Source organism: Ambystoma mexicanum, chromosome 4q (genome assembly GCF_040938575.1).
Source record: "Ambystoma mexicanum isolate Mex_15411 chromosome 4q, UKY_AmexF1_1, whole genome shotgun sequence".
In the NCBI taxonomy this organism is placed as follows: domain Eukaryota; kingdom Metazoa; phylum Chordata; class Amphibia; order Caudata; family Ambystomatidae; genus Ambystoma; species Ambystoma mexicanum.
Genome location: NC_090928.1, coordinates 117,908,662 through 117,924,631, shown reverse-complemented (window position 1 = coordinate 117,924,631; position 15,970 = coordinate 117,908,662). Strand labels below are relative to the sequence as shown.

The following is a 15,970-nucleotide window of genomic DNA, read 5'->3' as shown; positions in this document are numbered from 1 at the left end:
TCGCTCTAAATCAATGAAAACACTCTAGCAGATACTAAAAAAATTATCTGAATAAACATCAACCATTGTGTTAGGAGGTTTGAGTAAACCAGACTTGGCTATGTAGCTCTTGTTGCTTGCCACGCACCCAACGCATGGGGTCCTGACTGATCAGGAGGTCCCGATTGATCGGAAACAAGCAAACGGTTGGGTAGTTGACTTGTATACTCAATTTGAAGAATGCGTGGGTGAGCATGGTTTACTTTCTTTTGTAGAAGGAGTTGTGAGGTAGCTTTATCCAAGCATTAAATACCCTCAATGATAACACAAGTAAAAAAGAGAATGGTGTCAGCCCTCAAAATGCATCCATGTCCCCTAGTGGGCACTTTTAATTTATACATTTTAAATTCAAAATAGCAAAAAAGGATACAAATTCCTTTAATATAACATCCAGTACATACATTTCAGTATAGTCTTTCCACAAAAGTATATCGTATTTGCAAAAAGCAGTAGAATACGATGTTTCCCTTCATAACCTACTTAGACAGTAAATGTTAAACAAATATAGTTTCTGTATAAATCCATTCAGTCTACTTTTTATTCAATATTACATATTGTATCATAACAAAAATACATGTGATATCTATGATGACATAGAAAAAATATTTTTTTTAAAAAGCAAACAATTAAGGATACTGGTTTAAGTAAGGATAACAAGTTAGTTTTAAAAAACATTCTCTGGTAGTCAAAAGACTGAGCAGCATGTGCGAGACATTTTACTGGCTTAAAATATATATTCAGAGTAGGCAGCCTTGAACGGTGCAAAAAGTATCCATAAACCTGATCAGTTCACTGCAAGAGCCATGAGAGGGCCAATTTGACCCGTAAAGAGCAGCTAAGACCCAGACAGAGTGGTGAGAACACTAGTTCATAATCATGGCATGACTGGAAAGGGCACCTTGCGTTCCTGCAATAGATCCCACCCACATAGCCAGGTGAACATCCCATACCACATCACCCACCTTCCTTACCTCATATGTTACAATCAATGAGAAACAGTGCTCAATTACTCTGTAGCTATATAAATCCACTAATCTAAACCTATCTTCAAGTCAGGGTTTGACAGCAAACAGTCAAACCCTATAGCAAGGCAATATTTCTATTGTAATTCTTATTCCAGAGAGGAGTTGTTCTTAGGATAGGAACGTGCTTATTGACTAAGGTGCACTATTGTCCATTCAGGACTAAATGCAAAAGCAGAGGACATGTTCTATCATCTGTATTTTTTGAGTCAGCATAAGTAAACTGGAAAGCAAACGGTTTATATGTGGGAAATACCAGAGAGAGATTTCAGAGTGAAGTTCAATACACCAAACAGTCGAAGTCGACTTCAGGAGGCAGGAATCCTGCACATAGTAAACACTTGGATTGCATTCTGTATCCTTCCATTAACATTCTGAAATCCTAAAATACAAAGGTATACGAGGACCAGGCTCCAATTAATTCTGCACACAGACGCCGAGGGAATACACCAAACGGGGTTTGCTTATATTGTGAAAAGCTTTCTGTAGCAAAATATCTCATTTAAATTAACATGTACTTGTTTCTCTTTTTACCACAAGGAAGTTATAAGGGACTACTTCTAAATAAAAACGATACTCAGAATGCAGTCAATATTCTATGTTATTTAACCCATTGCAACATGTGCACCTCGGTGGCAGCCTAACAGCTGGCATCGCATACACCAATGTATTTTACCACTAAGTGCTAATAGCCTCACAGATCACAGGAACAATTTTTCATAGGGTTTTGCCCTTCAATGCATTGCCATCTGCTTCAACTCTGTCAATAACTTGGTAGCAGGCATTATCCTGCTATAAGCAACCTACCTTTAACCTATAAAGGACAAAATATAATGCATGCTCAAGCTCTCCTGCTTCCACCAGTGTGTCAGGGGCTTGCCACAATAGATGCAGCAATTCCTCACTAAGAGGGCTCCCAGGGTTTCAGTATCGCTAATGAGTGGGAAGTTGTGAGCTGTCAACTCTTGCATGCCGCAGATTTCTCCAACCGCACTTATCACACAATCTTAGCAATACATCCTTGGCAGGAAGGAAACCATTTGCCTAGCTGTAGAAGTGCTATTTGTTTAAAAAAAGAATATTTACATAACATGCCATAGCTTTAGCCTAATGTGACAGATTAAAGTGTTGTGATAAGACCAATAATTGTCAATAGGCAGTTGTGTGATCATTTATCTCTGCACAGATTTCAAATCTGCAGCCTTATCTTGATGCCTCACTCGGCAGCAAACCAGCTTTTTAGCATTAAAAACTGGCACGAGAAGTATGCAGACAATTGGCAGCGCCATGGGGTTTTCCTGCAAACGTTTTTGCAGGCCATCAGTACTTTCCACTTCAGCTGCAGCAAGCATGTAAAAATGGGTGGCAGAGATCTTTGATAGTTTCTCCAGTGTGTTTTCTGTTATTTAATACATGCAGCTTTTTTACCACCCATAGTGCTCTTAATCAAGTTGCAACACACTATTGTAAAGTATTTTTCTTGAGGAGTTTTCTTAGTGTTTTCCACAAGTTGCCTGTATTTCTCCTGGAGAGGTTTGCACAACTCTAAACGCTACCCTTAGCCATTACCGCTATCCACAAACCCCTTCAAAGTTACAAGAACAGCAACCTTTACACAAATTCCTAAGCCCTTAACCCTTCTTACACCAGACATCTTTAACTCCTTAACGTCAAACTTTGCCCTGAAGCCTTAATCATAAACCTTTACAGTTACATCTAACTTTCAATGTAAAAGTGCTATGAAAATGTTCTGAGGAAATTGGTACTATACAAAAAGTACTCTGCATTACTTGAGGAAAGACCAGTTGGGGAAATTAATGTTTTCCGGGTGGCTGAAATTAACAGGCATTTAAACAGAATATATGCTACATTTATTGACAATTTACTTACAAGATCAGATTTTTGGGGCGAGTCTGGTTAATATGGTGGTACTTGAAATCAAATGAGTTTGCACATACTGGTATGATTAAACTGAATTAACTGTATACCTGATTTTGAGCTTAGTGTTCACAATTGGACAAGCTATGGTCAAAGGTCCATCTCAAATTTGCTTTGTGTTTGCTGAATTGGTTTGTGTTTATACACATGGGCTCTTCAACAAACCTACTCCTGGAACCTATGGTAGGCACAGTTGTGAAAAACCACAATGGTCTCCAGTCCCTATTTGTTGAACATTTTCTGTCTGGAGGAAGCAACAAAATAAAAAATAGGATTCAGGTTTAAAAACCAAACAAACATTAATTTGGTGAAAATTACATTTCAGATGTAGTGGGTAAAAACATCAGAGGGCTAAATAAGCTTTTTATGAACCAGTGCCTGCACATCTCCACAGGCCATCAGGAGCGTTTAAAGGGGCGGGAGTTTCACTCCAGCATGGATGCATTGGCCACACCATCTATGATTTCAGAACTGGAAAATATATTATTTGAGGACTGGAAAAGCAGGTGTTGCTGGGAGCGGTAGGGTCAGGATAGAGATGCACATGTGGAGCTGGATGTGGGATGCAGTGCCACAGGTCTGGACGGACATGGAACAGCAGATATGATGATGTGTCCAATGTGGGAATACAAGGGAGCGAGATGTACAAGAAGAGCTATGTTTGGGTCTCAATACTGCATGCTGTGGTTCAGAATTGGGATGGGCATGCTTAGACATTTATCATTTCAAGCACTTGCGATTGGAAGCATGATGTCCGGCGCCCAGCACCTGTCTATCAGGCATTGTCAGAATTACGGTCCACCGGAATAACAATATGGGGTGATGCTATATTCCAGAATTGTGGCACATTGCCAAGCTGCTCATGTGTGCCAGTATTGCAAAACCAGGTGTTGCTGAGTAACAATAGAGATTAATAGATGGAGCTGTGTGATGATCTGAGTACTGGAGTGACAGCACATGGCACAGTCAAGAAGAGGTATTTTGCAAAAGCCGCGAGGGGGATCCAGTAAGAAAATACTAGACTTCAGGATTGAGATGCCATGACAGAACCTTGCATGGGCAGTACTCGAATATCAATGAGTTCAGAAAGGAAATGCTTGTCAGATTTGTGTCCGACTCCCAGTAACAGAGTACAGCTTCCATGGCCCCACTAACCCCCTGTGGGAGATGGAGATTTTGGCTGGCTGCATTTGTAGATACTAGAGGGCACAAACTCAACCAAGGCTTCTTACGGAGCACAGCACTTTGGATTGCTAAAACACTGACAACCGGACCTATATGCGTTAAGAAAAGTCATACAATATACTTGCAAGTGTGCAATGACACAGGCACCTTAAGTTCATGACGTTCACAGTCTTCCTCTTAATTTATCAAGTTCCACATGTGTCGCTTTAGCCATTACAACAATGCTTCCAGCAACTGACCAGTTTACATTATACAAATAAATCATGCATATACGCGGGACATTAAAGAACTGAAATCACTATATCTGAGGTAAAAACATATGGAAATAAAATGCAACAGCAAACAGCAAATGTACATACACATTACAAACATTACACGTAAAATAATAACCCTTTGCTTCGGAAGTGCTAAAGTGAATGAACAATGTGCTGCCCGTATTGAGTGACGCACTGAACTTTCATTGTTTGACAACAGGGCTTTTTGGAACACATCCTTAAAAGAAATGAATACATACACATTCCTTTCCCAAGCTCGACACAGTGACTACATGGGAAAATCATTGCACCTGCCAGACAAAACAGGTATCCAGTAAAAACGCCTCGCTCAATAACACCTGTGTCAAAGTTGACAGGAAGAAGTACTGAAAACAATGGGAAGGATTAGATTGTTAAAATAAGAAAAAAGGAAAAGGAAGGATGGCAGGTAAAAGAGGGAAGTCGGTATGGAGGAGAGGGGTAACTGACTCCCTAACATAAAAGACTAAGGTGGAAAAAAGGATTTGGTGTTGAGAAAGAGGTTTTTCAGAAATGAGTTTCACACAATCAAAATTACATTATAATGCTAAAAAAGGAAAATTCAAGCCAACAGTAATGCTTGCATGTTTAAACAGTCTATTTTAAGCCAGCAATCACATAATTAATACCATTCCACAACATTATTAAAAAGGTCATTGTTCTAAAATGAAAATGTATCTGCACCAGAAGCACAATGCTCCAGAGGACATACCATGCCACACACACATTACAGAAATGCGTCATAGTTATTCAACAGTGAGCTGTACTGTCATCTATCTATAAGAAACAGCCCACATTACTCCACTATCCTTCTGCAACAGTAATCATGTGCTCTCAGTGAGTTTCACTGAGTTTAGCTGCATAGAACGAAAATCACCCACCCAATTGTGCTTGCCGACCACAGAACGGAAATAAGACTGCCCACTCCCACCCAGAAATCAGTACAACTCCTAATTTGTTTTGGCTGCTGGTCATGTCACTTTAGATTAATGCATGTCAGTTGGTTCCCTGTCACTGCCGCCCAGGGAACTGTGGAGTTGTGCTCAGCGTAGAGTGACTACGTATAACAGCACAGTGTCTACCAAGTAGGTGCCCTCAGCTGCGCGAGCAGCACATTAGCGAGTAGTTCACCACCCGAAGATAGCCATTGTTTCTTTTTTTGAGGTAGATGCTTTTACATTTGTAGAAAAGTAAAATGGCTTCACTAGATGGTGAGGTCTGAACAAAATACTCCCTGGGAAAAGTCTTTCATCAGTGAACTCCCTATAATCAATGAGGTAAAGCTGAAGTTTGGGCAAAAAAAATGGTAGGAGTGATTTCATTAATTGGTTAACCTTTTACCCCCATCAGCTGAGAACTGATTTACTTTTTCGCCTCTAAACTGGGCCTAACTGTAGCAGAAGGCAGGGAAGATATTCAATTCAACCTCGGTTCACCAAGGTCAGTAATGTTCCTTGGTTCCAGAGGTCCTAGCGTTTGAAGTGTTGAGAGAATAGGTGGTCGCCCACCAAGAGGTAACATGGGATTGAGCTAAAGAGGTTATTTTAGCGTCTGTCTGAACACTTGTCATTTTGCAAGGAAAACCACTGTAAACATGTTCCTGACTTACATGTCCAAGTGGAACTGCAAACTGCGAGTTTTGCATATTATTTCTTTGATACCTTCATCCACTCCTGGCCACCCACCACATCTAGCTACTGGAGGCTAAGTTACCCGAGAATCATCATCCATGAAGGGATGGTCCATTGCTTTTAATCCAAAAGGCTCGTTTGATTTCTTTAGAGGGATTTGCGAACTCCACTGGAGCATTTGGAAAGTGTGTGTGTGACGGTTGGGGAGGCAGATCTAGGTGGGGAGGGCAGATTTTAAATATTTCGGATAAGGCGCACATCCTTTTTTGGCATTTAGGGAACATTATAAAATCATTTCAAGTTACACATCTGATGCCTGGGACTAGATATTTGTATTTAAAGGGCAGATTTAGCTCATTTCTGTGTTTAATGGAAAGCATCTTTTGGGGCGAGAGTTCAATGAAGAAAATTCAATTTATTAGGGTGAATAATGAGAAGTACACATGAATTGCATCAAGAATGCATATATGGGGACGATTGTGAGTAGGAAGGGTGTTCATCCATGCAAACGTCATTGATGGGGTGTGTCTTTGGGTCACAATTGATATGTCAACACGTATTTTACGCTTGCAGATCAAACCAGTGAGTCGCCACACCAGGGCCATACGTGTAGACATATTTCTAGCAGCAAGCCTACAGATATTTATATTTCTTATGTTTAAAGCTGTGCCCAAAGGAGGAGGAGCTCCAGATTTCAAATCAGAGCTTGCAACTATTCACCGAACATGACAGAGGCCTGATGAAGGGAGATGTGAGTGGACTGAAAAGAAAAATGAGTGGAGAGATGGATGGGGTGCCACAGCTTGCTCTGTCTACCAAACACTTTGAGGTTACTTAGCCCAGATGAGGAACCAGGCTTAATCCCATATAGCAACTGCTCGCACAATAGTTGTTTGTCCTGGGCAAGTGCTCTCAGAAGAGGAGGATGGTTTGTTTCAATGAAGCACCAAATCTGAAAGCACCTCAGAGATGACATTTGTACCACAACAGGTTTGAGGTCAGTATAAAATGTGGGGCAGCTCTTGAACTTCTCCCTGACCTAGCAGAATGCAATTTAAGTGAAAGAATTTAAGTGAAAGAAACCAATCTGTTGGTGCTTAATGTTTGCGAAACATAGTACTTTCATTTTCCCGGAGGTAACGGGTCTTAAGATTCTGAGACCCCAACACAGAAGTAGGGTCCCTAGACTGCGAACAGCACCTTTGAATCTCTGCCACTGGCCTTTTAAGAACCCATTAATGCACCTGCAGAGGGGGACCCTGATGCATACCTCAAGCGAATTGTGATACAAGATGGAATACTGCTTTCTTGGAGCGCACAGCCGATGATGGTTGCCTATGGTAAAGGGCATACAAAAGAACCCTGGGTGGGTGAATAACCCTTTCAGAGTTTACTTACTGCCTGCAACTTTAAATGTTGCTTTTCTCAAAAAGCAGTGCACCAACAGTGCTTCAACCCCTTTAGTGACCCAACTGTAAGTTACATGTTCCTACCAATACCGCCCTATTTGCATTTGTTGGTTTATAGTTTAGAGAAAATAATAATTTACTATAAATAAGCTTGAATTATATTTGCCATACTATTTTTGATTTTTTTTAAAATTAAATATTACCCATGGAATGAAACAATAGAATAATAATTTATATTTTTACATGAAAACTTGTTTTGCTTTTTTCAATGCCCATGGGTTCCAATAGCTTTTATAGACCTCCTTGGCAACGTACCGGCAATATGCCCCCTTCATACCTTGTTAAAGTGTGCATATCTTCCAACAGAGCGGTAGGGTTAGGTGTATATAAAGCTATATTCACTTCTATTCATTTAAGCATAATGTAAGATTTTATAAAGGGAGCATTAATTTTAAATTGGACCGCTAAACAAAGTTTTATAAGTGGTTATTTCGATAGTGCCTTCAATTTATCACTAAAAGACAGCAATAAGTAATTACACTATTGGAGACAACATCTTCTTGCACTTAGGGAAAATTCACCCCATGAACAATATCTGTGCATAATTAACTGTAGTACCCTCCAGAACAAGCAAGAACAGGCAGCTATATGTAATCAACAAACTGAATTGTGTGGTTATCCCAGAAAGCATTCAAAATACACTATGGGAATCCTTGCTAATATCGAGGACACATGCAAGCACTACCGAAGAAATGATTGGGGTTCTACCGTTTAATCCCAACTCACAAAACATTAAGAAAAGTATCCACAAGTACTGGCTGTTCGCCAATTACCTTGACCCTGGTAAGAAATTCCAATGTTCGCACAAGAGAGGAAAGAACCTGCTACATTACAGACATTTCATGAAGAAAATACTGAATCTCCCCAAAAACAAATAATCACCCTTGGACCCCGACAGGGGGGACACATGCAAAACAAAGGGTGTTGTATACGGTGTCAAGTATCTGTGGGGGGCTCAGATACATTGGTCAAACAACGGGATCTGTAAATACTAGAATTATGGAACACTGATCTCGTAACCACTCGAGACACTATGATGCACCATTACAGTAAAACACTGAGGAACAAAACCATTTGAAAAATGAATTCCTCTGGTGGATTGTTGGCAGTGGATCCACTGAACTGCATCACTGATCTTAAGAGCCGAGCATTCGAATTTGTCAATGTTCTGTAATGACTTCTCATCCCCGGGGTATCTATGCTTCTTATAAGCGTATGATAAAGAAACCACCACATTACAGGTACATTTAGTAAACACAGCAAATGTCATGTCAGAAGCTGCCATCTAGATATAATCCAAATGGATGAGTTGTGCTTTAGGGTGGCCAACCATCGTGTATTTTGCAAGACTGTCCAGAATTCATAGGTTCAATTAACCCTATCTGGGTTAAGCAAAAGTCCCGCATTGCCTGAGAAAAGCCTTTCCAGCTATTGCACACACTTTCATGTGAAGGTTGGGGCTCAGGTTAGCAGGGTGGCTCTCTCAGGAGTCGGTGAAACATCTGAACACATTGCTCTGTGTCAAATGAGAATTATAATGGGAGCAATAACACATTGATGGGAGGGACGGAAATTATTAGCAGGGATTTTTGTCCCTTAAAACACGCAAATAGTGGGAGATGAGAAATGGGAAGGGTGCATAATGCTTCATGCTGTGTGAAATTAGAACTACAGTTTGAAAACCCAAGGGAGATTTGTTAAGGCTTACATTACTTTGCATGGTGCTACTGTGACCTATGGAGGATGGCAAAATAAAGCAAGAGCCACACACTTCTGGCTCAACATTTTTCCATCACAATTTATATAGTGCAAAGTTAGTTTATTATAAACGGCTCGTCGATTCTTTCCAAGGCATTGCAATAAAAGTATTATTTAAGGACATGAAACCAAAACCTAACAAATATTTCTATCGACTAAACCTAGGAGGATAAGTGGTCAATTGCTTAAATTGCCGACATCACGGTTTCACCACTTAACCAAAGTTTGTGATTCTGGCCAAATAATTTAACCCCAATGTGTTTCACATAGAGTAAGGGATTACATTCATATTATGATATTATGTGCTATTATTTTAAAAAAGTCTCACTTACCGCTTACTTGACTATGAGGTTGCTGCATATATAATAGACACCATTCATGTATTTGACACCACAAGTTTGTCTTACAGTTTACGCACGGCAAATTCTTGTAATGTTATTTCTCATGCTGCCACTAAGTATCAAAGATTGATGATGCTCCTTGCAATGCCCTGTTCTGTGAAGTGAATTTTGCTGTTGTGAATACATATGCAAATTAGGAGGTTTGCAGGTCTTTTACCCCACAGGACGGGGACAGCTGTTTAACAGGTCAGTATTCTGCATGCATAATTGCACTACCAATTTGTTACTTTTTTATGCCGCGTTTAAAATGTAATTTGCCACTAATGCTATAAAGATGTTGATGAGTGGGATTGAAAGATGGACGCGTCACCCTATGGAACCCTGCACACTGCAGGCCTTTTGTGATCCACCAATACGTCTAGAAGAGTCATACGAAATCTTTTTGTAAATTGGCCACCCTATTATGCTTTGTGATTAAATACTGCACTGGAAATTATGTGATGGTAATACGCATTTTCCACTAACTTCATGAAAATATCTAAAAATAAAATGGGGCTTGAAAATGTGTCTGTACAAAAAACGTTAGACTCCGCAGTCATTATCCTTTTTCATTATATCCAACTTGCGTGTGAGACATCTCAAATCTAGTGAAAAGTCATGTATCCAGAACTATACAAAGACTATTGTCATGAACTCTAATTTTGGTGCTCCTATATATACACACTTTGTAAATGAGCTTTAGAAGTCGTACATTAGGTTTGAAAATATTTTCGTATATTAGGCATTTCCAATGCAGTTATTTTCCTCTAAAATCCTCTCAAGTTGTAGCACCTTAAAACATGGCACTATGTTTTTAACCAACATGGGAATCATTGTATGGCCTTTTGTGATATAATGATGTAAATAAATGTTTAAAATCTAAAATGGTGACTTACATGTAACCAACGCGGACATCTATGTGGTGTGGGGTGTGTTCCCTAGCAACAGCCGATCCAAAAGCATTGTGAAAGTTTATTTTAACTTTACTTCGGTTGTCTCCAACTCAAACAATAAGTAATGCAAAGAGTATAACCTTACATGTATACATTTGTTTTGAGGATTAACTTTAAATACTATTCTTCATAAAACTGGTTTCTGTTTTTTTCTTATATGTATTCTATGATTTTAAGAATGATCGCGGCTGGAATAACTGCCTGGATTGTATACATATTGAAAATTCTGAGTAAGTCATCTTTTTATATTTATTCATTGCATTGTGCCATTTTGATTTTACTTATATGTTAACTTTAGCAACTTAATATTAAAAGATATAATTCAATAAGTATTGACTGAATTATAATCCCGTTTGATCTAGTGATAAATATAACTATAGAAATTGGCAAATATAAAACATTGATTGCTTCAAAGTCCAATTTACAGTTAAATCCAGCTAACAATTTCAAGCTATGCTTAAAAAAATGAATTCAAGTAAATTACTAACAGGAAGGCTTTTTTGTTTTCCCGTTAATCACCTGAGTTCCTAGTTTTAGTATCGTTCCCTCAAGTATTTGCTCTCCAGTTTGGAAATGGTAGGTATGCAGGCCAGGAACCCTGAACGACATGGGTTCGCTGTCACTTCCTGTTTTTACAATATTGCATGACACCATTTAACACACAGAATGTGTAGTGCAGAAGGATTTGGCGATGGAATGTCTTGTTGACTTTTTAAAATATATACTGGAGCAAAACCTTGGTTCAAGTTTGTTGGTGAATTATGTACGTTTCTGACCACCAGCTCAGTGCGCTCTGAATATATGGCTGCAGAAAACTTTGTTTTAACAGCATTTCATTTGTTTTTTTAGATTTCTGTTGTGGGTGCCCGTAATTTTTGCTTTGGCATATGGGTGGGTAGGAGAAGTGATGTTATGTGTTTCTAGAATGGCTCTTTGTCCTGCCACTTTTATTTTCCTTTTCACATCTGGTTTTTGGCGCCTAGTCCCTTCTTGAACCTCCTAGTTATAACCTCCTAGTTAGAATTGGTTATTTATAACTTGCTTAATACCCAGAGGTTTCTAAGAGGGGACTCGGGGATCGAACCTGTGGTGCTCCACGTCGTCTTGCTTCCAAGGCGAGCGCATTGCCCCCGAGCTCTCCTCCCGAGATCAGTCGGTGAATTCCTGCATTTTCATGCCGAAATATGATGAATTTTACAATAAAACAAAAATGATGGCAACCAAACGTGGTTGTTCATGCAAAAGGATGTTTGCGTGCCACTTTTTCTTGAGAAAATATCACTTTTTTCCTCAAGAGCAAGAGGATAACTGATCGAAGAAGTTTAAAAGGTAGCATAATCATTTTGACAATGGTGAATTGGGCACATGGGGCAGAGGTTCAGCCACTTTGAAGAAAGCACCTTGGAGGCTACATGAAATATGAAAGGTCTGCTATTTGCATTAAGGCATTTGGGAGGTTGGCCCCTGTGGTCTGGATAGAGTTAAAAATGGCAATTTCTTCCCTTCTAAGCATTCAAGCAAATCATGTCTCAGGCCCATGTGATTTCCTTTGCGTTTTAGGATTGTAATAACTTCTTCATACAAGATTTCTGGGCAAAACACACCTAAAAGGGGTTCACCCCCATAACAAATGTTCACAGTGAGGTTTAAAACAAATTAGGAGAATAAAATTGTAGCCCACATATTCTTCAATGACTGCCAAGGTAAGTGCTTTCAGTGTAAATCTGCTAGGCCAACCTGAAATCTTTATACACACACAAAGCTGAAGTCAGCCCAGCAAAATCTGGACTGTGATGCACGGCTCAAAGATTGCATTTTTTGTCGTTTTCATAGCAGCTGAAAATTATCCAAGAAAAATGTACACTTGCACATATGGGACTGTGCGTTTTCACAGGATAATTACATGGTTATGAACTCCAGGTCATGGAAAACTAACAGTTGAGCAGAAAATAGATCCACACAAATGAATCTGCCTTATTTCACACCAGTCTATAAAGAAATCCTATTTTAAATAGTGACTGCAAATGTTTAAATGTCTTCTGTATAGACGGAGATCATTTGAAAGCATGATGAAAATGAGGCAGTGCTGGTGAACTGGAGGAGAAAGTCTGCGTAAAGTGTGGAAGCTGGTGTAGGCCCACACTACCCATTGGAATTGGCAAGTCTTGTGGCTGATGTCCAGGGAAGGTCATTATGTGGTGAGCTGTATTGCTTTCGAATGGCACGGAGGTGTCCACAGATACCATATTACCACTAGGAAGTTGCCACAATCCCAGGATATGCGAGATCTCCAAGGGCGACATAGCAACAGTTTCAGAAATCGCCACTTCGTCCTTCGGCATAATGTACTCACTGGCATTGACCGTGGACTCGGAGGAAGCTTGCATGCTAACCTTGTTGTTGATTTTGTGTGGTGATCGGGACTCTGGCAAAGGCAGCTCTTCAAGCAGCGACGCATTGTAATCCTTAACATCCAACATGATTGGTGGATTCTTAATGGTTGGTGAAGGAAATGAGGTAGAACTGAATTCATATTTGTTCAGAGTGTGCTTTGGACTACTGCCAACAGAGTGTAAAGACATAGGATGAGTTGCCAAACAGTTGTCTAAGGGACCCATACTTTGCTCAAAAGCTGCAGATTCCACGGGATGCGAGGGCTCCATGTTATGCCGGCTTTGGAAAAGTGGGCTAGTATGCCGTGCTTGCAAACTACTCATGATCTCATTTGGCACCAGCTCCTGCCGAGGAAAGGAATGCAGCATGCTGCCATCTTGCTTGAGTCGAAATGACGACATGGGATCCAAGAGACCTTGGAAATCCCCATTGTGGAGCCTTCCTTTCAACAGCTCTTGAGAATGAGTTTTCTTGGTGTGTCTGGTCAAGTGGTCTTTGCGGCCAAACCTCTGATCACAAAACTGGCATAAAAAGTCTTTGCAACCTGTGTGGACCACCATGTGACGGCGTACATCTTTGCGGGTGTAAAAATGGTGTTCACAGTGGTCACACTTATGCTTCTTTTCCTTAATGCCCACGGATGGCTTTCCAGCATGAGATTTGAGGTGGTCTAGCAAGATAACTGTATTTTCAAACTCCTGAGTGCAAACACGACAAGTAAGGTCTCCACTGGTGGCTGCATGGAGAGCTAGGTGGCGTTTGTAGCCCAACTTGGTATTGTATTTCTTGCCACACTCTTCACACTTAAAGGCCATCTTGTTTGGGTCATGGGTTTGCAGGTGATTTTTCAGGTGGTCTTTTCTATGGAAGGTTTTATCACAATAAGAACATGCGTGCGATTGTTGGGTGGAATGGGTCGCCATGTGCCTGTAATAAAATGAAAAAGAAAAATTGGAATCACCACAGAATACTGTCATAACACAGACAAAACCTAACATGTCAAAAAACAATACCTGGTTTTGTGTTGACTGCTCTATGCTATACTCTATTGGGATCAGAAAATGTGTTCACCGGGGTTGCAATGATTCAGTGTAGTGTTAACAGTCATGACCTTTAAGTGAACTTCCATGTAAATCAAACAAATCTGTGCAATCTCCTTCCCTGAAATACATGTCCAAATTACTGAAACACGAGACCTACTATTACAATATTAGAAAGCTAATGCCTTTTGCACATGCGCTTGCCCCATCTTAAATAACAAACTGGAACATTCTTTATAATCAAACTAGGTCTTTTAGTTGACTTTCAGGTACATAAAATGAAAATTGTTGTGTTTAACCAATTCGGCACGTTTCTGCAAATTGATGCGTTAGTAAACATGGGGAATAAATTATAAACACACTGTCAAATTACAGATTTCGTCATCCTAAATCAACTTTATGAACAAAACCTTTATATTGTTAACGGGGGAGCCCAAACCTTGATTGTTGCATGATCAAGAGGAATTCATGGTGGGTAGACTACCCATCCAATTACGCAGACACCACCAAGTAGAAACCGCAGCAAACTGTCCAGTTACCCATGGACGTACCGAGACCAAGTGAAGGAGAAAGAACCACAAGTATTAGTACGGCAACAAAACAAAACCGACCATGCAGAGGAATAAAAGAGAAAGTCCCAAGCCAATATAGGTCCCAAAGAGGATTCCCTGAAGCGGTGAAGTTAACTGGGAGAACGGGAAGACAGAGGCCAAAAGGGATTCATTATATAAATCAGAGATGCTTGTCCAAGTATAAGTGACGAAACAAAAGCTAATGAGCTTGAAAAGTACAAATGTGAGAAAGAAGCACAGAAGTCCAAGAGGGGGAAACCAAGCGTGCTTGGGATCACTGCCCTAGGAAGAAGGGAAACTGTCCCATTATTCAGCAAGAGTGGAATATAACAGAAGAAAGCACTGAACTGAAAGACAGAGAAACCCCAAAGATAAACTATATTCAAAAGAGACGAGGCTGGAAAGGGCTCAACTATAATTGTCTGGTAAACAAGAGCCGCACAGGGGAAATGTACTTTCCAAGGTTACCGAAGCCTATTAAGCTGAATACAAAGATTGTTAAAGATAGACATTTCTAAAGAGGAGAGGCAAGCCAACAATATCTTGAGAGAACTACGTGAATTGATAATGACAGTAACGACAGACTATTTAAAAATTGCATATTAACAAGAGCAAGAAAGAAGACAACTGCAAGAAGAAATTAGGAGAAGGGAGTTATTCTCCTGGCCTTAGTTGGTTTAGAATAGTGGTAGGGCCATTTAGGGCTAGTTTTGGACAGCAGACATATTCCTTTTGGACATTCATGGATGACTGGTAAGCACCTTAGTTAGTAAAATAGGTAGGGAACAACCCGTAGTCATAGGGAAAGACGAGCCTTATTCTTTAAAACACGTTGGAAATTTCGTCAGTGTGTTCACGTCCTTCAAGAACAGTAGGCCAAATGCCGATTTTTGCACCACAGGGTCCATAGCCATCTTTTCAACCGGCCAACCTTCCTTTTCCACCCGTGGATTTAGGGCCCCCTCCAATAGAAAATGTTTTCGAAACCAGGAGGAGAGTCTACAGGCGTTAAAAAGTCCATCGGCTGTATACAACATCTCTAAAAAAAAAAAAATACTAAGAGACAGCCGTTTTAGAGAAAGGGTTTTCCTTTATTCCAATGAAAAATCCCAGCATAATGGAATTGGAAATTGAACTTCGTAATTTCTTTAGGAAGGTACGTCTTAGAGATTATTTTGGGACCAAAAATCAGTGAGTCTACTGATGACAGCAATACACCTTTTAAACCCAAGTCAGGGTTTACCCCTACAGCCCAAATGATCTCTAATGAAACTAGGACGTTTGAACATTCTGTCC

At 40.0% G+C, this 15,970-nt stretch overlaps 1 protein-coding gene across 1 annotated transcript in view; it reads right to left on the bottom strand.

The window, feature by feature from the left end:
• Positions 1-327: 327 nt before the first annotated feature.
• The window catches only part of PLAGL1 (PLAG1 like zinc finger 1), a 381,513-nt gene continuing 365,870 nt past the window's right edge, over positions 328-15,970 (bottom strand). Inside the window, exon 3 of the mRNA XM_069607625.1 lies at positions 328-13,989. Coding sequence (XP_069463726.1) covers positions 12,723-13,989 — 1,267 coding nt within the window. The 3' untranslated portion in view covers positions 328-12,722. The remainder of the gene's footprint in view (positions 13,990-15,970) is intronic.